The sequence below is a fragment of the Pimephales promelas genome, chromosome 8 (assembly GCF_988280905.1).
Source record: "Pimephales promelas chromosome 8, fPimPro1.hap1.1, whole genome shotgun sequence".
In the NCBI taxonomy this organism is placed as follows: Eukaryota; Metazoa; Chordata; class Actinopteri; order Cypriniformes; family Leuciscidae; genus Pimephales; species Pimephales promelas.
Window position 1 is genome coordinate 5,987,753 of NC_142776.1, and position 23,679 is coordinate 6,011,431.

At 39.5% G+C, this 23,679-nt stretch overlaps 1 protein-coding gene across 3 annotated transcripts; it reads right to left on the reverse strand.

Moving 5' to 3' along the window:
• Window positions 1-4,739: 4,739 nt before the first annotated feature.
• ubn2a (ubinuclein 2a) lies at window positions 4,740-23,615 on the reverse strand. Of its 3 annotated transcripts, XM_089133791.1 has the most exons (17): window positions 22,692-23,615; window positions 20,508-20,624; window positions 20,309-20,410; window positions 19,872-20,000; window positions 18,667-18,767; window positions 17,977-18,493; window positions 17,213-17,283; window positions 16,995-17,124; window positions 15,667-15,776; window positions 15,405-15,515; window positions 14,758-14,898; window positions 14,629-14,676; window positions 12,772-12,817; window positions 11,329-12,645; window positions 8,979-9,186; window positions 8,679-8,747; window positions 4,740-6,138 (listed from the first exon to the last, which is right to left on the reverse strand). In XM_089133791.1, exons 1-17 carry the CDS (start codon window positions 22,992-22,994, stop codon window positions 6,092-6,094), a joined length of 3,567 nt encoding a protein of 1,188 aa, XP_088989917.1. In that variant the 5' UTR covers window positions 22,995-23,615; the 3' UTR covers window positions 4,740-6,091. The 3 variants fall into 3 exon arrangements, with proteins under 3 accessions (XP_088989917.1, XP_088989919.1, XP_088989918.1); XM_089133793.1 differs by lacking the exon at window positions 20,309-20,410; XM_089133792.1 differs by lacking the exon at window positions 8,679-8,747.
• Between the last annotated feature and the right edge of the window lie 64 nt (window positions 23,616-23,679).

Genomic DNA, 23,679 nt, shown 5'->3' on the forward strand with positions numbered 1-23,679 from the left:
ACACTGTCGTTTTTTTTTTCGGGTCGAAATTTTGAATTTTGATATCTCAGCTCTGGAAGGGTCTAGAGCCTCCATTTTTGCACTTAGGTCAAAGTCTCGTGGCCCTCTATCATAATCCAGAGTTTTGAGAAGATTGGAGAAACTTAAATTTTCGCCCAAAAATGAAAAAAAACAAAAGGGGTAACACTGTCGTTTTTTTTTTCGGGTCGAAATTTTGAATTTTGATATCTCAGCTCTGGAAGGGTCTAGAGCCTCCATTTTTGCACTCAGGTCAAAGTTTCACAGCCCTCTATCATAATCCAGGGTTTTGAGAAGATTGGAGAAACTTAATTTTTCGCCCGAAAATGAAAAAAAAACAAAAGGGGTAACACTGTCGTTTTTTTTTTCGGGTCGAAATTTTGAATTTTGATATCTCAGCTCTGGAAGGGTCTAGAGCCTCCATTTTTGCACTCAGGTCAAAGTCTCGTGGCCCTCTATCATAATCCAGAGTTTTGAGAAGATTGGAGATACGTAATTTTTCGCCCAAAAATGAAAAAAAACAAAAGGGGTAACACTGTCGTTTTTTTTTCGGGTCGAAATTTTGAATTTTGATATCTCAGCTCTGGAAGGGTCTAGAGCCTCCATTTTTGCACTCAGGTCAAAGTTTCACAGCCCTCTATCATAATCCAGAGTTTTGAGAAGATTGGAGAAACGTAATTTTTCGCCCAAAAATGAAAAAAAACAAAAGGGGTAACACTGTCGTTTTTTTTTCGGGTCGAAATTTTGAATTTTGATATCTCAGCTCTGGAAGGGTCTAGAGCCTCCATTTTTGCACTCAGGCCAAAGTCTCGTGGCCCTCTATCATAATCCAGAGTTTTGAGAAGATTGGAGAAACTTAATTTTTCGCCCAAAAATGAAAAAAAACAAAAGGGGTAACACTGTCGTTTTTTTTTCGGGTCGAAATTTTGAATTTTGATATCTCAGCTCTGGAAGGGTCTAGAGCCTCCATTTTTGCACTCAGGTCAAAGTCTCGTGGCCCTCTATCATAATCCAGAGTTTTGAGAAGATTGGAGAAACTTAATTTTTCGCCCAAAAATGAAAAAAAAAACGAAAGGGGTAACACTGTCGTTTTTTTTTCGGGTCGAAATTTTGAATTTTGATATCTCAGCTCTGGAAGGGTCTAGAGCCTCCATTTTTGCACTCAGGTCAAAGTCTCGTGGCCCTCTATCATAATCCAGAGTTTTGAGAAGATTGGAGAAACTTAATTTTTCGCCCAAAAATGAAAAAAAACAAAAGGGGTAACACTGTCGTTTTTTTTTCGGGTCGAAATTTTGAATTTTGATATCTCAGCTCTGGAAGGGTCTAGAGCCTCCATTTTTGCACTCAGGTCAAAGTTTCACAGCCCTCTATCATAATCCAGAGTTTTGAGAAGATTGGAGAAACTTAATTTTTCGCCCAAAAATGAAAAAAAAAAACCGAAAGGGGTAACACTGTCGTTTTTTTTTCGGGTCGAAATTTTGAATTTTGATATCTCAGCTCTGGAAGGGTCTAGAGCCTCCATTTTTGCACTCAGGTCAAAGTCTCGTGGCCCTCTATCATAATCCAGAGTTTTGAGAAGATTGGAGAAACTTAATTTTTCGCCCAAAAATGAAAAAAAACAAAAGGGGTAACACTGTCGTTTTGTTTTCGGGTCGAAATTTTGAATTTTGATATCTCAGCTCTGGAAGGGTCTAGAGCCTCCATTTTTGCACTCAGGTCAAAGTCTCGTGGCCCTCTATCATAATCCAGAGTTTTGAGAAGATTGGAGAAACGTAATTTTTCGCCCAAAAATGAAAAAAAACAAAAGGGGTAACACTGTCGTTTTTTTTTCGGGTCGAAATTTTGAATTTTGATATCTCAGCTCTGGAAGGGTCTAGAGCCTCCATTTTTGCACTCAGGTCAAAGTTTCACAGCCCTCTATCATAATCCAGAGTTTTGAGAAGATTGGAGAAACGTAATTTTTCGCCCAAAAATGAAAAAAAACAAAAGGGGTAACACTGTCGTTTTTTTTTCGGGTCGAAATTTTGAATTTTGATATCTCAGCTCTGGAAGGGTCTAGAGCCTCCATTTTTGCACTCAGGTCAAAGTTTCACAGCCCTCTATCATAATCCAGAGTTTTGAGAAGATTGGAGAAACTTAATTTTTCGCCCAAAAATGAAAAAAAAACCAAAGGGGTAACACTATCGTTTTTTTTTTCGGGTCGAAATTTTGAATTTTGATATCTCAGCTCTGGAAGGGTCTAGAGCCTCCATTTTTGCACTCAGGTCAAAGTCTCGTGGCCCTCTATCATAATCCAGAGTTTTGAGAACATTGGAGAAACGTAATTTTTCGCCCAAAAATGAAAAAAAACAAAAGGGGTAACACTGTCGTTTTTTTTTTCGGGTCGAAATTTTGAATTTTGATATCTCAGCTCTGGAAGGGTCTAGAGCCTCCATTTTTGCACTCAGGTCAAAGTTTCACAGCCCTCTATCATAATCCAGGGTTTTGAGAAGATTGGAGAAACTTAATTTTTCGCCCGAAAATGAAAAAAAACAAAAGGGGTAACACTGTCGTTTTTTTTTCGGGTCGAAATTTTGAATTTTGATATCTCAGCTCTGGAAGGGTCTAGAGCCTCCATTTTTGCACTCAGGTCAAAGTTTCACAGCCCTCTATCATAATCCAGAGTTTTGAGAAGATTGGAGAAACTTAATTTTTCGCCCGAAAATGAAAAAAAACAAAAGGGGTAACACTGTCGTTTTTTTTTCGGGTCGAAATTTTGAATTTTGATATCTCAGCTCTGGAAGGGTCTAGAGCCTCCATTTTTGCACTCAGGTCAAAGTCTCACAGCCCTCTATCATAATCCAGAGTTTTGAGAAGATTGGAGAAACTTAATTTTTCGCCCGAAAACGAAAAAAAAACGTAAGGGGTAACACTGTCGTTTTTTTTTTCGGGTCGAAATTTTGAATTTTGATATCTCAGCTCTGGAAGGGTCTAGATCATCCATTTTTGCCCTCAGGTCAAAGTCTCACAGCCCTCTATCATAATCCAGAGTTTTGAGAAGATTGGAGAAACTTAATTTTTCGCCCGAAAACGAAAAAAAAACGTAAGGGGTAACACTGTCGTTTTTTTTTCAGGTCGAAATTTTGAATTTCGATATCTCAGCTCTGGAAGGGTCTAGATCATCCATTTTTGCACTCAGGTCAAAGTCTCACAGCCCTCTATCATAATCCAGAGTTTTGAGAAGATTGGAGAAACTTAATTTTTCGCCCAAAAACGAAAAAAAACGTAAGGGGTAACACTGTCGTTTTTTTTTCGGGTCGAAATTTTGAATTTCAATATCTCAGCTCTGGAAGGGTCTAGAGCCTCCATTTTTGCACTCAGGTCAAAGTCTCGTGGCCCTCTATCAGAATCCAGAGTTTTGAGAAGATTGGAGAAACTTAATTTTTCGCCCGAAAACGAAAAAAACGAAAGGGGTAACACTGTCATTTTTTTTTCGGGTCGAAATTTTGAATTTTGATATCTCAGCTCTGGAAGGGTCTAGATCATCCATTTTTGCACTCAGGTCAAAGTCTCACAGCCCTCTATCATAATCCAGAGTTTTGAGAAGATTGGAGAAACTTAATTTTTCGCCCGAAAACGAAAAAAAAACGTAAGGGGTAACACTGCCGTTTTTTTTTTCGGGTCGAAATTTTGAATTTCAATATCTCAGCTCTGGAAGGGACTAGAGCCTCCATTTTTGCACTCAGGTAAAAGTCTCGTGGCCCTCTATCAGAATCCAGAGTTTTGAGAAGATTGGAGAAACTAAATTTTTTGCCCAAAAACAAAAAAAACGAAAGGGGTAACACTGTCGTTTTTTTTTCGGGTCGAAATTTTGAATTTCAATATCTCAGCTCTGGAAGGGTCTAGAGCCTCCATTTTTGCACTCAGGTCAAAGTCTCACAGCCCTCTATCATAATCCAGAGTTTTGAGAAGATTGGAGAAACTTAATTTTTTGCACCAAAACAAAAAAACGTCAGGGGTACCACTGTCGTTTTTTTCGGGTCAAAATTTTAAGTGTTTCTGACCCTTCCAGAGCTGAGATATTGAGATCCCACATAGCATTTATGCCATTATAAATATCTCAGCTCTGGAAGGATCTAGAGTCTCCATTTTGGCACTCAGGTCTAAGTCCCATGGCCCTCTATCAGAATCCAGAGTTTCAAGTACATTGGAGAAAATAATTTTCTGTCGTTTTTTTTTTGTGTGTTTGTGTGTGTGAAAAAATAAGTTTCTCCAATCTTCTTGAAACTCTGGATTCTGATAGAGGGCCATGGGACTTAGACCTGAGTATAAAAATGTTGTCTCTAGGAGATCTCCAAAGCAAAATTTGTATTTTCACATATTAAAGCCCTTTGAAGCTGCACTGAAACTCATTTGAAACAAAGTTTTTCTAAAAGTGAACTACTCCATTAAATAATCAGTATGGGGTTTAAAAATACTTTATACACACGTGGACACATCAATATATAACGTGCATATGGTATGTGTAGAAACTAATGCGTAGGTTTACCTTTTAATGTTATTTTCCTATAGTTTTAAATTCTGTAGCTGACCCTGTTTACTTATACAACACGTATATTTATTACACATGCCATTTACTCGCAGTCAAGGCTGCTTAACTCAAAATGTGTATATTGATTGACCATGAATGGTAAAGCCTTGTGAACTAATGCAGTTATGCCAGTAACATTACTATCACCACCTCCGCCAATATTTTTTATTGAATGAGTTTTTCGAGCTTGTACTTCAAAACAAAAACGACAGCATTTTAATTCCAGAATCAAGACAAAAATAATCTACCCAAATAAGAATTTTCAAGGTGAGCATCAGTTGAAATCATGCCCACTTCATTCAGCATATTTAGAAAATCAAATAAAGCAATATATAAAATTCCATTTTAAAAGTCTGTCCATCACGATATCCACAGAGACAACCAGAGACCACACATTTAGGCTGGCCGACAAAGAGTTACACCGAGCACAGACAGACACCTGACCTGTTGCTTGTCAGCTCTGAGCGAATGCTGTCATCTTTGGTGCCATTTCTCATTGTAACACAGTCATAAGATGCAGGTGAGCCGTGCCAGACGCGTTGAAGGAGATTCAGTGACGACGCGGGATGAGAGGAAGAACTAATTGTCCAGTGAGTGACTAGACGGATGTAATAAGACACCAAACACACAGAAGAATCTCCACTCAGAAAAACACACACACACACACAACTAATGGTTAAAAGAGTAGCTCTAAGCAATAGCTTACTTTGCATCGAAGCATTTACAGTCCTGCATAGTTGTTCAAACTTACAAACTAAGGCGTTTTATTGAAAGTCTTGGGAGTTCTTGTACTGATATTGAGCAAGACTAAACTGGAAGTTCAAGTAGGCTATAATCTCATCATTTTTCTCTATGAAAAGCTTTCACACATGATTCATTCATCCATAAAATAATGTTTTCTTCTTTCACAAGGTCCAGTGAGATACGCAGCACCAAAGACAGCAAGACATCTGCACGCACAGATCATACATACTGACCTTGAAAGAAAATATATCACATAATATCTATGTATATTTTATATACATACCCATTTTATTCTAATACACTTAAACATCATCATAATATGTCCCTGTCAAAAAATTATAAATAATTTACCCATATGTATTATTAACAGCTACTATTCTAACAGTCTGTAGGAGGAAACGGTTGGACTATCACATCCCATTAGGAGCTTAACAAAAATCGACTAAGAAAATAAACACGGGAATGCACGTTTCCAGCGACGTTAACTTAAATAGAAATTTATGTTGCTTTGACTCGTACTCCTCTCGCTTCTTCTAGCTCTATGTCCACAGTGATTAAGGTCTTGTGTAAACATATCGACGAACGAAGAAAAAAGAAAAAAATTCAAATGCGCCCGGCTCACTCCAATCATCCAGAACACTGGTCAATTAAAAGCAGAAGGGTGGTTAATCTGAATGAAAGCGCAGTAGGTGTGGGTCCACGAGCAGCTGAACACATCCCTCACCAACGGTGTCCACTTGTACATTCTGGTTCTGGTGGTCAGTGGGACTTCCTCTTCGTGTCTCCCCCCTGACTTTGGTTTGCATCTGAGGAAAATCAAGACAAGCTCATCGGTCATCGTGCAGTGAGATTTCGGTTCAGTCCAAAAACAATATCTGCATTTAAATTTTAAATTTTTGGTATGTTTTAGCTTACCTTAAGGGCATCCAAGATGTAGGCGTCTTTGTTTCCGCAGTAGTTTCAATTGTGATATTATTAGGTCAAACCATTCTTGTCTGTCAGTCATATAATGGAAGTCTATGGTCACCACCTCAAAGAGCATGCACAGAGAAGTCCAAATTAAACATGATTTAATGACTCATAAATGTTAGTACACATTGATGGCCTAAGACACGAAACGAGCGGTTTGTGTGAGAAAACGAACAGTATTTATATTGTGGCTGTGGTTACAAGAGGATAAAAATGATATACTGTTCGTTTTCTCACACAAACCGTGTTTCGTTTCTTAGGCCATCAATGTGTACTTACATTTACGAGTCATTAAATCATGCTTAATTTGGACTTCTCTGTTCATGCTCTTTGAGGTGGTGACCATAGACCTCCATTTTATGACAGACAAGACCGGTTTGTCTTGCGGAAACAAAGACACTTACATCTTGGATGCCCTTGAGGTAAGCTAAAACATACCAAAAATCAATTTCAAAGTGAACTATCCCTTTAATATTTTAGAACAAATGATGAGTTCAAAAACCTAGAGAGCTGCCAACCTGAGCAACATTTAGCTTGTGAATTAAGATGGTATAATAAAGGCAAGAATACATTTGATTTGATACCAAAAAGTCTCTGACAGAAAATTATTTATTGCGTGTTACTTACAGCTTTGGAATTAAAAAACTAGTAACATCAAATCAAAGAAAATTGTTGAGATTTGATTGTTGAGTGTGATGCATAAAAAAAAAAACACTAAGCAGATAGTCACATGATCCGGTGTTAAATTTAGAAATTAGCTGATGATAAATAAAATGCAGCTCATGTATCTGTTGCTTTCATTGACTTGAATTCTGTTAAATGAATCCTGCATTTAGTGTAATTGAAGACCGGATTTATATTTGTTTGGCAGACACATTTATGTGGACAAGTGTAAATGGAACAGTTTTAACATATTTGATCAACAAAAACACATGAAATGACCAGGTGTAAACAAACAATTAATGTTGTTAACTCTTTCCCCGCCATTGAAGGAAATTTCCGGCTTTCCGTGTTTCTACTGTTATATGGTAGGGGGCGCTATTACACATCTTCTGAATCTCCAGGTCAAAACACAGGCAAAGAAGAAGCAGAACCAAGCAATATCATATGCATAAATAACATGATCATCGACATTAAACATGTTACCGAATGAGATGTTGACAGGACGAGCTATAGGACTGTAAACCATTATGGGGGTTGATAGACGATCTACTCCATCTGTGTTTTGATCGTCATTCTGAAGCGGATCAAAGACGTAAAATCTTGGACAAAAATTTGATTTTCTCAGCTTTTTGCTAAAAATGTTACTTTTTTAAATGAAACTTACCCATTTACCCATATACAAGTGTTGATAAAAAAACGAATGCATGAGCTAGAAAAAAAATCGTTTTTTTTAAGCAGAGGCTCTGTTTTGTTCAGATATTCATACAAAAAAAATATTCTATGGGTCATGATGAATTTGTGAAAATGATCAAAAACGCTGGTGGTGGCTGGCAATTTATTTATTTATTTTTTGAAACACAGGCAGGGAAGGAGTTAAAGGGATAGTTCACCCAAAAATTACAATTATTATATATTCACCCTCAAGTCATCCTAGGTGTATATGACATTCGTCTGTCAGACAAACACAATCAGAGTTATATTTAAAAAAATGTCCTTTCTTTACCAAGTCTTTTCCTTTTTCGGTTTTGAAAAAGAATCCATGATAAAAGTGCTCAACGCATTTCCGTGGGCCTTCTAAAGTGAAGCGATGCACTTGTGTAAGAAAAATATCCATATTTAAAACTTTATCGACTAAAATAAGACGGCAGTACGCGCCGATTTACGGCGAAAGAGTAACACTTGAACTTGACGCACAACGTAATGACGTTGAGGAAAGAGCAAACAAAACACCATTCACAAATTAGAAATCTAAAACAAACACAATTTTTAAAGAGAAATGTGGGAGGAGCTTGAGTTTGTGTCCCAGCGCTGTTTGTTTGAACCACGAGAGGCGTCAAAGCTAGTTATTTCAGTCGAGAAAGTTTTAAATATGGATATTTTTCGTACACAAACACGTCGCTTCACTTCAGAATACCTTTATTAACCCCTGGAGTTCTTTTATGATGGATAGATGGACTTCTAAAAGGCCATTCACTGCCACTATAAAGCTTGGAAGAGCCGGGACTGCCAGAAGAATGTCATATACACCCAGAATGCCTTGAGGGTGAGTAAATCATGGGCTAATTTTCATTTTTGGGTTGTGGCCCATAAAGAGGGTTTAATAATAATGAAGCAAAAGGGGATTGAAATAGGCAAAGGGGAGTAATGGGAGGGTCAACATCAATAAATCCAAGAGAGGGCGACAGTGAGCCAGAGGGGTTTTTGCAGCATTTACCTGAGAAAGCAAGCTGTAAGTGAGGAGGTAGAGCAACCTGAGACCCTGGCTGCAGACTCTTAAACAGATCTGGGGGACAGCGGGACAGGTGGAAAGAAACAGGGACACAGTGCACAGCAATCCAGGAGCAAATGAGATGGCAGAAATGCAGCACCAAAACAGGATGTGATGTGGAGAAAGAGGAAGAAAAGAAGGACAATTGAAGAAACAGATTAGGGAGACAGAAAAAAATTTAGCCACATTACACAGGATACACAAGATCCACGGGACATATGAGCACACACACACACACACACTCACTCTGGGCCAGGGTGTATCCTGAGTTGGAAGTGGGTGAAGACCCCATGTTGCTGCATCCAGAACCTCCAGGGCCTGTGGGGTTGAAGTTGAGGAGCGATGGGAACTGGAAGGGTAAAGAAACAGGCACTAGACCCCCAAGCATCCCAAAACCCAGGGGGAGGGAGGGGGGCACCGAGCCCAAGAGGTTACTTCCTGAAGATGAAGACATCTGGGGGAAAGAGGCCTTGATTAAGGGTTAGAAAATAATGCTGGGAAAACAGTTAAGATATCTGAATAGCAAAATTGAAAGTATATTTGCAAACCATTTTCACAAACAAATGATCTTCGGTTAAGCCCAGCTTTAGAAACGTTACTAACAAATTCTAACTTCGCAACTATTGACATCAGTCCATTTTCTCAAACAAATGTTTGCTCGTTTCTATTATGAGACCGTGTGTTTGGAAAGTTTTTAAATTATTTAAAAATATTATGGTGTAATGAATATGGTGAGAGGTCGTCGCAGGTCACTCATAATAAGGTCATTCCCTGTCGACTCAACCAGAGGTGCCCGGCTCAAATTTTTGATTTTTAAAAATATTTTTTTCTGTAGATAATATAAATAATATATGTCATGATTGTATATTTACATAGTATTCCACTACTTTCTTGAGGGGCTCAAAATGACAATTTTCACAATTTACAGGGTTGTAAAAATGACTTTAGAAAGATAGCTGCATTATGTTATTTCCACACAGGGATTGCTTGGTCTATTAGTTAAATATGGTAACTTTAGCAATCTTTGTTTCTTTATATATGCTAACAGTGAAAATAAAAAAAAGCACTTCTCTTTCACTTGTTTTTTGCCTCAATTCTGAATGCCTGTAACTCAAGAATCATTAAAGATATCTTAATATCCTTTTATATTTTGGTTAACAACAAACATTTTGTTTGGCAACTTCATTTTAAAGGCTCTCAATGGATCTATCCCAGAGATATGAACATGTTATGCTGCGTTCACGTGCTATGGAAAATAGGATATTTTCCACTTGTGAACTGGTATTTACCAGTGTGTTGCGTTGTCGTAATGTGGTAAAAAGATGGAGATTCAGACCTGTTATTTAGCTAAAACTATTTTAGATTGCTTAAGTCAATAAAATGATTTATCAAAACTCAACAGGTAAATAATATGCTAATATATATTCTAGATCATGTATAGTATATATTTTTACCATTCACGTCTCTCGCGGTGCTCTCCGCCATTTTGAAATGGTCAAAGGTTATCTCATCTCGGCAACTCGTCCATCAAAATGTTCTACGAGTTGCCCAGTAGAAAATACCACATGAGGGGGTGTTCATGTGCATTTTCCACGTCGGCTTTTGGTATTTACCATAATTACCATAGCACATGAACGCAGCGTTAATACGGCTCCATTAGTAAATTATACACATTTTCAGTGGTCAAAAAAAGTATACAGCTGATACTTTTTTCTTTTCAAAGAAGAATATCTAAAGGACAAATAATGTTAAAACTAGAACTGTATCATTATATATATATAAGCTCAATTGCACAGAACATACCTGGCAAAACAACTGTATACAACACGCCTTCTGAGTGCCAAAAAAATTTCTGAAGTTTACATGTCTTTAGTTTAAGAAGTGTTAAAGATATCTTAATGTCATATTAGATTCTTGTTCTTATGAACCTTTTCTTTTGGAATCTTCATTTTTAATCTGACAGATATAGGGATGTTAATGTGGTAATGCCGTTATGATACTGTATATTTGAACTATATGACATATATAAAAAATAAACAAAATATCTTCCAAATATCCCAGAAACTGATTCAAATACACTTTTGAAAGCAAGTCAGTGTACATTTTCAGTGGATTTCTGGTACTCAGGGATTTATGTTTTAAAGCAATTATTTTGATTTCTAGTTTAAACATTATTTATCCTTCAGACATTCCTCTTTAAATGCAATAAGTATGAGCTGTGTGAACAGTGAACCACACTTGGTTTTCGATCACTGAAAGTGAGTAAAATTCATTGAACTTTGAACATGGAGCTACTCTGAGATCCCCATATCTATGGGACTGAAGCATTGATATTTTTTTACACTTTAATAGCTAGCAGTTTAAAATAAAAGATTCAATAATAAAAAAAGGAATATAGCATGGTACTACCAAGTAATGGATTTGATTATCAGGGAACATAATACTGATCTACTAAGCGACCAACTACTGAAATTGCTTTGCATAAAAACAGCAGCCAAATGCATAATGTAGAGAGCTAGCAACTGCAGAAACAGGTTTAGCATGACTCGACATTTAGTATGCGCAGGTTTGTAGTGACCGAGGCTGCTGGACTCACCTGTGACAGATGAGAGGAGACAGGAGAAGAGGACAGGGTCATGGCAGCTGCCCGACTCGTAGAAGACTTGGCACTCTGACTGGTCCCTCCCACTGGCCTCTGCCGCTGGCTGTGATTGGCTGGTACTGCTGAAGGGGAGGGGCTACTGTTCTGGCACCCTGCAGACATGGGAGTGGCCATGGCGGTGGTGATGGTGTTGTTTGTTCCACCGCCAGATGGACTGGAGGTTTTGTGTCCACTTACAAAGCTGTAACTGGCTTGTCCCGATCCCGATTTGACTCCGGATCCGATCCCAGTTCCCTGTGCGGTAAACGGCGGCCTGAAGGCCGGGCTCTTGGGGCTGTACTGGTGTGAGCTGGGGATAATTTGAGGTCTGGGGTGGGCAAGAGAAGGAGTTGATGAAGGAGAGGGTGAGGACGAAGGAGGAGGAGTAGGAGCAGGGGGTCGCGGTGTGAGTTTGATGATGGGAGAGCTGCTACTGTGGGAAGACTTTGTGAGCGTGGCCTGCATGGGCGTGATGAAGTTTGACTGGTTGTGTGGGATAGAGGTTGTCTTGGTCTGTGACAGCAGGATGGAAGGAGAGGAAGGAGTCGGAGAAGGGGACTGCTGAGGGCTCATCTGTGCGGGATGAGCGTTCATACGAGACTGCAGGGAAACCACAGTCCCGCCACCGGATTTGTTAGCACAGTTTTTCGCTTGTCCAACGGGAGACGGGGTCTGAACTAGCTTCACTCCCATCGTCCCAAACGACCTCTGCTGAGGAGGTAAGAGGGGCGAGGCGGTAGGGGGCGGACGGGGTTTTGCAGACTGTGCCGTGTTCATTCCTGAAACGCCAGCTCTGTGTGTTGGTGTTCCCGAGTGTCTCTGCGCGGGCCCGCCGTTCTTTAGCATCCCAAAGGTCTCGCCTCGCATGGAGCTCGAAGGAGATGAAGTGAGAGGAGAGGAGAGGGAAGGAGAGGTAGATAGACTGCTCATATTCACCAGGGAGATACCAGAAGGCTCCATTTTTCCTGAAAGGGTGGAATGCGACAGAGGAGAAGAGTAGTGGCTGACTCCAGTTGAGGATCCGAGGGCGCCGGGAGAAGAGGCGGCGGGAACGCCGTTGTTTGGCGTTAGGCCCTTGGCAGCATTACTGAGGAGAGCGAGAGCCTTGGAAATGGAGTCCAGAGAGTTCACCGCCAGATCCTCGTCCAGTGAATCCGAGAGGCAGATGGGTTCAGAGGGAGAGGAGGGCGGTCTGCTCCCTGGGGCAGGTAAGGCAGGCGAGGCAGATGTGGATCCAACACCTGGAGCAGGCCTCTGTGTCCAGCCCACGTCCTGGAGCGGATCATGGGTAGAACGACAAAAAAAACATGTCTTACAAATCTCATCATAGTCACGGGACATATAAAGCTGTTGAATTCGAGTATATGGACATAATGGTGTAGTTTGCAATTTGAATACCGTCATTTTGGCAGCTTTTGGGGTTGGAACAATTCTTTTCTTGCCACTGTTGAAAAGAACAATTCACCAATCACAATGAGGCATTAAAACTACTCAACATTATTGGATTAGTTTAGGATTGGATTAGTCTACTTCAGGACAAATATTCTGTGTGATAAACACTGCAATTTGAATGTTAATGCGTCAGTTCATTTGCATTGCTTTTGCATGATGTGACTGATTTTTGTACGGACTGGTGGTTTTATCTCTATTCCATCGCACTGCAAATAAAACTGGATAGCCCAGGGTTGCGCTTTTGGTCACATGTCCAGAGCTGCCAACGTTAAATAAAACTACGACTGGTGATAGAGGTCTGCATCCTCGCTAGTCCTGACGCAACTTTGTGGCACGGGACAACTTTTGAATTGCTGAGTGCGGGTGTGGGAGGGAAGAAACAGATGTGTGCAAAAAATGGAGGGGGGAAATATAAATATCTAAAAATAGGGCTGTCAAACGATTAATCGCGATTAATTGCATCCAAAATAAAAGTTTGTGTTTACATAATATATGTGTGTACACTGTGTATAATATATATATATATATATATATATATATATATTTATGAAAAAAATATTATTTATATATAAAATATGTATATTTATATATAATATAAATTATATATAAATCTATATATAGTATATACATGAAAATATTTCTTAAATATATACAAGCATGTGTGTGTGTATTCTACTAAGTGAGCTCAGGAACAGACTTTTTTGCTAAGTGACAGAGAAGCAGAAGTTCTCTTTCGGTTCCTTGATAGAGAAAGCCTGAACGGCTGTTCGGGGGGGGTGGGGGGGGTGGGGGGGGGGGGTGTTTCTCCCATAAGCGCCACCTACTGTTAGAGAGTCAATTTGCATTTTCATTTAGCCTGTCTGCTGTTTTAGGTCTGGACACACAACTAGCATGTAAAATTGGACGGATCTTTTATGCCGAACGTTCGTTTTGCTGCTTAAAAGATTCTCCATGAAATCCCATTAAGCCTATTTTAGGACCTTAAGGATAATTTTTGTATTGTGACACTAATTTTAAAACAATTAAGCACATTTGCCCTCAAACCAACATTTCCATAGAAAAGCACCAAATTAAGTTCAAGGGATGTCTCTATGGACTAAGATGAGGTTAAATATGTTATCCTCTAGGCAAGGAGACATGAGAGACCACTCACACACCCTTTTTATATTTCAGGATGTCTGAACCGAAAATAGAAGAACATCTACAACATGGGGTGCTAGAAATATAACATCTAAACAAATCATTAGAAATCTAAAAAAAGTCTTTTCAAAGGGTAAATTGGCTTTATGCACAGCTGCACTACTTCTTGAACTTCAGCCAGCTCCTTGTTTCCTGTCTGCCATTATTGGACAAACTTGATTAATTCTGGTGTGCCAAGGAGCTGGCTGAAGTTCAGGAAGCAGTGCAGCTGTGCATAAAGCCAATTGAGAAAAACAAAAAATGGGTAGAAACTATATACTAATGCACAATCCCATCATGTTGGGTCTTATTTTGCTGCACATTATTTAGATTTTTATAAACCAACCAGGTAAAAGAAACATTTCCTGTATTTGGAAGCGAAGTTCATAAATTACTAGTATTACAACCGGCACACTTAATTGCTAATCTTTAGCCTAATAATATTTATACACTAGGAAGATGCCCTTTATACAAGTCCTGTGGAAAATATTATTTTTAGAATAAGAGTAGATGGGAGTAGTGTAAGATGGGTTATTAAATAAGCTTTTGCCACTTTAATCCAAATGTAGGTTCTATTTGGATTGTAATTAGTGTAAAGATATATGAAAAGGTTGATCTACTCACAGGCCAGTGAGATGACCATGTACCGCACGACTCTCCTTAAAAAGCATCCTGAAAAAGACCGAAAATTTTAATTACAGGATATTTTTCCATCAGAAGGTAACGCCAGCACACAAACACACACACACACACCTGGTCTGCATCCAGCCTTTGGGCCAGAGAGGCTTGACTTCATTCTCCATGAAGGCTTTCAGATAGTCTTCCACAGACAGAGAGCACTGCTCTAGCTCATAACAGCTCAGCTTCACACGCACCAGGTTACACAACAGAGTCCTGGCAAAACCAAAGAGGCATGGAAGTTTATGGGGTAACTGAATTTCTGCCACTGTCAGCCTATTAGTGGCGTTTAAACAAAAACTGATGTCTGCTCTGCTTCGTTGTTAAAGGAGAACTCCGGTGCAAAATGAACCTTTGGTCTAATAAAACATCAGTACCTAGTCAACCGTTCTCTGAGATTTGTTTTCATGATAATCGAATGTAAAGAGTTTTATCTCTAAAAACTGTTTAGCGTATAATGCTAGTATATGGGGCATTTGCTAAGTAAAAAGAAATCGCTAGTTTATACTACTAACAAGGCTTAAAATAGCCGCACACTAACATAGCAACAAAATGAGGGTCCATAAATGCAAAACGAAGCATTGAGAACTTTGTAAGTGTACAGACCGTTTAATAAGAAGATACTTTATAAAGACAGTTATAAAGAACGACTGACTAGGTCCCGATGTTAAATTAGACCAAAGGTTCTCCTTTAATGATTTTATTTTGTAAAAAGTCCAAACCTGAGTTTGTCATCCCATATGAACTTCTTCCTTGGTCCCATCACCCTCTTTCCTGGTTTCTCTTCATCGTCATCCTCAGATCCATTCTTCTCTCCATCTTCTATTTGCTGCCTGTAATAAACACAGAGTGAATTTAATTCTCTAATACATCTTTACACATCTACACCATCCATTTGCCCTTCTTCCCAGTTTCTTCCACAAATCAACACAATAAATCATGAAAGCAGAAAGAGGCAGGAATTTGGGAAAGTTTAAGACTTACTTAGCTGCAGCTTTTGCCATGCAATCCATGTTATATCTGGCGATCTGTTCTGGCATCACGCTGCACACAGCCAGTTTGAGCTTTAACAAGGGTGTGCGCAGACGGTCATCCTAAAAAAGACACAAGAGTTGTATCCAGTGTTGGGGAAGTTACTCTGAAACTATAGTCTTACAGTCACCCTGCTACAAGCTACACATTTTAAAGCAGTTCAATTAGCAGTTTCGGGAGCAAACTCGCACGTGAGCTGACGCTGGAGGGAGGGAGGGAGGAATCCCGTATTTTATCCATCAACAAGTACTTCCTTATGCTTATCCTGGATGTTGCAACCTATATAAAAATTACAATTACGTTCACCTGTGCAATTTCAGTCGGGAAGATTGACTTTTCACAGATTTCCAAAGTTTGAGCATCACACACGTCATTATGCGTCAGGAAGCACGCGCTCCCGCTTACCAAGGCTTTGGATTACAGGTAATGATGCTGAAAATAATGTTTAGATTCTTACACACACCGGTCGTTTCGAATCATAAATCCTATCGTACTTCTTTACTGTTCGACTGAAGAAAAAGAGAAGACAAATATATCTTGGATTGCCTGACGGCGAGTAAATTAACAGCAAATTTAATTTTGGTGAACTACCCCTTTAAAAAAAATAAAAAATAAAAAAATAAACAGGAAAAGATTTAGGACAATCGGGCCTGGCTCAGTATAAAACTAATTTTCAGCAGGTTCCTGCTCTGCAGAACACAAAAACCACATGCACAGCAAAGCTCACACATTAGACAGCTAGAGACAACAACAGACACACAAACCAAGAATTAGGCAGCATGAGGGGCTGTAAAGCCGTCTCAATGGTCACAGATATACTGGTCCATCAAACGGCGAGCAAATGTTATCTTAAATAGTCTTCTTGATGTGCTATTTCTGATGTGCTGTGGGATCTCATTCCAGGTTTGTGTAAGCACATAAGAAAAAGATCTCTGTCCATAACAGTTTCTAAAAGCCGGTAAAGGCAAAAGTCCATTTGTAAAAGATCTCGTAGTGCGCTCAGACCTTGAGCTAAGTTTTGGAACCAATTCGGTTAGAGCAGTTACAGTGTGCTTTCCCTTTAAGGCCCTGACACCCCAAGCCGACTATTTTTGTGGTGTGTTCCACACCATCGGCAATAATCTGACTCCGTTTGGGGGGTTCGGCATGTTGGATCAGCATCCGTCGGCGTACACAGTTATTTCCGTACATGCAGGCGCAGAACACACGTGCTAATTGACAGCCACCTGTACTCCTTTTAGTGTGTTCAAGCTCAGTTTTGGTATAGTATAGTCCTTTACCTGTATGTTGAGGCTGAGTTTCTTGAGTCGTTTGAGTAGCGCCTCCTTGTTACAGGGCACAAAGGCCTCCAGGTGAGAATACACATCTGAACGCACGTTTGCCGGTTGCTCCTGAACCTGCAGCTCAATACTGAATGAGAAAAAATTAATTATCAACAACAAGAAACAACGGACTTTTGTGGAGAAGAGCTGAACGAGAATGCTGAGATTTTACTTACTCAAGCAAGATATTATTCATATCCAGTGTGAAGAATTTCTTTCTGCCTTCTTGATCAAATTGCCTCGATGCCTGAGTAATAAAAACAAACAAAAATACATTTAAAAAACATCAGGTTGTGCAAGACAATAGCATTAAAAAAATGGTCTCTGAAGTGATTTTAAAAGTGGATTTGTGGGCGTATTATTTGCTCTCTATAATGCAGTTTATATAACTGGCAGCCATGACCAAAAATAAATCTTCAGTTGCCTTTCTGATACATTTATCGACTCTCACAAAACAGGCTGGGATGGATTATAAACCAACGCTATTAAAGCGTTAATTTCATACATTTTATTCCCATTTTTTCCCATTCAGGTTTTCTTATATAATGATAGCAAAATCATATAATTTCGAAGACTTCTATGTACACACGCCTACATTGTTTTGCTCACACTTGGGCTGTAGGTTTGCAGTTAGGTTTCCAATATAGTTTTAACTGACCTATCCTTCAAAAGCAGTCTCTCTGCAAAACCTGCATTACATTGGGAGAGATTCACAAAACAGGCGGTGCTGAAATGTTCTGCTAAAACTGACAAGATCAGACTGAATCATCAGGGATCCTGTTAAAAATAAACCATTAGCATTTTTACAGCATGGTATCAGTATATGGATTTTTTTATGGCCTGAGGATGGATTTTTGTGCCTCAATATGTTTTCGACTTTTTCACATGCTAAATTTAACTAAAACGAGCGCCAGAGAAAAATAACCAGAACAGGACTCACAGCTCGTAGGTCCTCTATGCGCTTGATCAAGGGGGCTGGAAGTCCATCAGGGAGAGGTGGAAAAGAGATGAGACCGGCCTGCCCTCGATTCAGTCCCCCTGCGCCAATCTTGTGCCCAGATGATGAACCCAACACAATCTGTCCGTTCTCCCTGCTTGATGGGGGCATCTGAGGGCCAGCATCCAAAAAACTAAAGTCCAGGTCACGCATGATATCCTGAAGCTCGCTTTCATTGGCTGAATTAAGCAATGACATCATGGCAGGGTCGGCTGTCAGGTCGGCCAGCGAAAGGTCACTGTTGTTGGCATTGCTGTGGAGATGGGAGTTCTGCAATAGGTTGTTGGAGTTGGGAGTGCTGGTAAGACCAGGGACCAAGTGAGATGCACTGGGATCTAGTTTCCGCATCTCTTCCTTCTCTCGCGTGAAACGGCGGAGCATTGCAGCCAAACATAGCGAATCCTTCATCAGTTTCTTCCTCTTCCTCTTCTCAGGACGATGAAGGCCCAGACTAGACACTCTGTAAGGTAATATAAGGCCATAAAAACTGCATTCATAAAAAGTAACTTCATTAGTTCTACTAATGGCTTACTTGAAAACCAAAAACTAACTATACAATATTTACACAAGTAGCTGTTTTATAAAACTACTTTTTGCTTTAATTCCAGATTTACAAAAGCACTTTTTCCTCACCCTTGTTTGGCTACTTTATTCTTCCTGGGTTTTTTCTCCTCTAAACTGGTTCCATCTTTCTTCTTCCTTCTTTTTATCAGTGGTTCCTCTCCATCTCTCATCTACAACCAAAAAACAATCATCAGTCCTGCAATCATATTCCAAGACACACGTCAAAATCAAACTCTTACACAAGGTCTACAACAACCGGAAACAAAGCGACCATTGCAAATCCATTTGTCATTCGTATCAGAAGTACGTCAAAGACAGAACGGGGCATCAGTCTACCACAGGGAATTTGTGGTGTTGTGTCGCTTCCAGTGTAGACAGCAACACTGATTATAATGGGTTCTATTTGCTTTTGTCGTTTACCACAGCTCGCGTCTGGTGTAGACAGTGTACAAGTGATAGTTCAACCAAAAATTGTACGTTCTGTCATGAGAAATTGCATCAAGCAAGCCCAGTTGAGCTTCTGTGTTTGTCATGTGCTCTCTGTATATGCTTTGCTCAGCGATTAAATGTGTGAATAAAAGCCTATATTAAATCTGTGCATCATTTAAAGCAATCATGTCTTTTCAAAAGACTCATATTAACTGCTTCTTTCAATTGGACTACTTTTACAATCTCTTTATGAAGTTTTACATGTGTGGACTTTCAAAATCTCTCAATCTTAATTTGTGTTTCAAAGACGAATTAATGTCTTATGGGTTTGAAACAACATGAGGTGGAGTAAATGATGACAGAATTTTAAATGTTTCTGTAACATTTAGTGACCCTGTTTTCAGACAGTTATAACATCCGTCTGTGGTGATCTCATCATACGTGGTCAGTCGAGACAGGTATTATAAATAGATGTGCAAATGGAGTCCAAATTGTTTTGTGATCTGATCACTCAAACCATATTTGAAGGTAGTCGAAAGTGACCAAGGGTTTTTGATCTGATTTGGAAAACTGGAAAATGATGTAAAGCACTGATATCTATGTTTGCCGTGAGATTAAATTGTACTATTTTGGAGCAACAGTATGCCAATTTTTTTGTGCTTTTGTTTAGCATCATCTGCTCACAAGTGGTCAAACGAGATACATTTGGAAATGCATGGTAAAACCAGTTGTAAATGACAATCTGTCTCACCTGACCACTTCTGATCGGATCACCCGAGAGTAGAGAAGGATATTTATAACCAGTTGTAAATGGGGTCACTTGGCAAAAACAAAAGGAAACTCACCCTGGACTTTTCGCCTTTCCCCCCATCCTCTCCCTCAGATTCAGAGGCAGCTCTGAACTGCAAAGTACCCGTATTAATGTAGAATCCGCCAAGCTTGGTGCTCAAGGAGGCTGGTACAAGCTCGTCATACTGACAGGAAGAAGACACAGTGATTTACAGAGGTGTTATGCTGTTTGTTGGCTGAGGTTAGGTCAAAGTTGATGGCCGCTATGATGTCAGAACATGCAAAAAAAAAAAAACGACTCCACAACCACATGTTTCAAACATATCAATAATATAAATCTAAATAGATCTATCCATCACTGACATGAGTATGAATGAAAAACACCCTCAAAGTTCAGAGAGCAATGAGGCAGAGTTGGTAAACAGCATGTTAAATGCCAATCGATCATCTCCATAGTGAAGTCTGTCTGTTGCCATGGCAAGTGCCCACTCACAGCTTCCGAGTTGTCTATGAAGGGGTCACTCTCATCATAGCCGAAGCCAATGTCAATCAAATCCTGCATCCGATCTTTCCGCCTCTTTTTCCCTGCGTTACCCTGTAAGGACGTCAGCGGTAGCGGCAACGTGACACTTGGCATTTGGGTGCCCACAGATTTTTAAAATGCAACTTAAAATACATAGAGCAACACTTACGTATTTGCTTTCAAACTTTTTGGCCAGTGCCTCGACCTCCAGACGTTCTCTCTCATCATCGTTAAAGGGATTATTCAGGTCCAGGGAAGACTTAGAACTTGGTGGATTCTTCTTGGCCTGTGGAGGGAAAACGTGTGAGAAATATTAAGCCATTTATTTTCCTGTTCGGATCAGTGGATCAACATGTGTACAATCCATTCTGCATCAATATCATTCTTTGTTGCACTGATGACTGCGATGTTATTATTCCATTTACACACCAAAAATGGAAATCCATACAGTTTCGGATCCCTTTGACTTCCATTTTATTATTTGTCCATTCAAAGTAAATAGGAATGAAAACTGTTTGATAATTAACTTTCTTTAAAATATCTTCTTTTGTGTTTGGAATGACATGTGGGCGAGTAAATGACAGAATTTTTATTTTTAAATAACCAGGGATGCACGATATATGGGCCACCATATCAATATCGTCTGATATATGTTCATGTTTAATTGTTATCGGTATATATATATGAAGAGTTCAGATGCAAAAGCCTCTAAATGCCATTTGAAATTTTCTTCTAGAATGGTCATTTTTATCAAGCTTGTATATTTAAGTTCAGTAATTTTACTTAAATGACAATTAATAGGTAATCTTCATTGCCATTTAAGTGAAATTACTGAACTTAAATATACAAGCTTGATAAAAATTACCATTTTAGAAGAAAATTTCAAATGGCACTTAGAGGCTTTTGCATCTGAACTCTTCATATATATATATATATATATATATATATTTATATATACATATATATATGGATTATTTCCTTCTGCTAAGACACTTCAGATATGCACTTTGCTGTGATGGTTTTGAACTGCTTGAAATATGATTAGAATTACTTCAACAGGCTACATAAAATTATAACGAGAACATGTGCTTGGGACATGGCTTTTAATGGTGTGACTTTTGTTTTTGTAATCAGGCTCTCAAAAAATATGTGTTAATCTTGAGTATCATATTTGACACTATTTTATTGCTCATCTCATATAGGAGGATATAGAGTTCATGCTTGAGGAGAAATATATATATATATAAATATAATGCAATTCAGTACAATGATGATTAAGTGATGAACAGTGGATAAGACACATGCCTTTGGTGTGAGAGACCCAGGTTCGAATCACTATGTGTGAGACACCAATGTGTCCCTGAGCAAGACACTTAACCCCTAATTGCTCCAGAGGCGTGCGACCTCTGACATATATAGCAATTGTAAGTCGCTTTGGATAAAAGCGCCAGCTAAATGAATAAATGTAAAGTGTAAATGTAATAGAATTATCGGTATCAGACAAAATGTTCTTATCAGTGCATCCCTAACAATAACTAGTTTTAATAATGGTTCTAATTCTATGAGAATTAAGCCCACACATATAACAACAACAGAGGAATTATATAGTTGGAATTACTTTCAGGACAATGAACAATAAAGAAAGACAGCCAATCACAATCCACACGATTTTAAAGAGCTCAAGCTATTAAAGTGGCAGGTGATATAATTGCGTGCAATAAAGAGATTTTATTTGAAATGGTGTTGCCGTTGACTCCACTATCATGTTGTGTAGTAGTAGTATCATTTATATGGTCAATGTGGTGGTATCCCACTTCATGTAAAACAAATCATCTTTTTCTAGAAGACCAATATAGTCTTTAACAGATCAAACTCAAACGTGACGTTCATTTATTTTGCAATATGCAATTTATTTTGCAATTGCAAAACTTTTTTAATTATCAAAAAAAAAACATGTCTTGACATATGTCAAAGAGCAGGTTTACAAAGTAACATGGACAGCCAATGAATTAAGTTAGCAGCAATTCAGCTCTCCTTTATCTCCATTTGGGCTTAGAGGGGGCTGGGGGCCACAAAGGTCACATACTCAACAAAGTGCTCCAAAGTTTATAAGCAAAAAGGATAAAGACACTTTATAAATTAAACGCACTTCACACTCGTTCATAGCATGTCACACTTGCCATTTAGACTGCTATCCCCTGAAGAGGACTTTATTTTTGAACTCCTCAGCTAACAGGCTAACGCATAAGCAAACTCAGCAAAAAACAAAAACAAAACAAGCGGTGTCTTTATAATAACAAGTAAAGGTTAGTCTGCATACTCTTTCCTAAAGTGCTACGAATACTTATCGTACCTGTTGAGACTGGATGAGCTCGCTGTAGTTGAACTCGGCCGAACACTGCTCGTTTGGCTCGGACAGACACAGGTTTAGGCGTACTGTCTTTCCTTTGGGCTCCTCGCTGTCTCTCTTCCCGATCAAAGCCTCGCGGTCACCCGCTGTCGTCACCCCGGTCCCCATCATCTTCATCCTGCCCTCTCTGTCAAAACTCATCTCGGGGGCCCCGTCCTCCTCCAGCCGCCGTCTCCTGCCCTCCGCGCCCGGACCACCGGCCAGGGCCGGCAGGGTGACAAACTGCACTTTTCTCGGTTCGGCCATTTGGATGTTCAGTGCTCTTGGACACTCACTCACTCTCAGTGGCGGGGCTTGACTTCGCCAAACAACTTGATTTAAAGAGCTTCAAGGCGGTTGGAAAGGGCGCTCGGAGGCTGTACTGATGCTAGAGACCCCTCCACACCTTATGGGATTCGCATGGGAAGGGATGGCCGGGTGAAAGTTGATTTTGGAGGCGCAAGCATCCTCGGTCGCTACGCTCGGGGGACTCAGGAGCTCAGAACAGCCATCTTAGATGAGAGAGAGTAAATAAAAGAGCGGAGACGAGCGAACTGAGCCTGCGCGCACACGGACACCGGAAACGGTGTGCGCGACGGAGAGGTCGTGGTGGCCAATCAGAGGACGCCGACAGCAGCAGCTCGTCCAATCAGAGGCGGGCCTAAAGGCAACAGACACTCTAATGAGCAATTAGGGATTTTACAGTGGACAAAAAAAGGATTCCCCCTGAAATTGAACTAATATTGATATAATAGAAGAAAGTGTTTTCAATGGATTGTGATTCACCATAATTCATAACTGCGCGTATTATATGTCAAGAGGTTCTGTTGTTTTGGATTTAAGATGTAAATAGTTCAGAAGTCTTTAAACATAATAAAATGGATACACTTTTTACCTTAATGTCCCATTAGCTAACGTGTATTCATTAAATAATATTAACTAACAATAGACA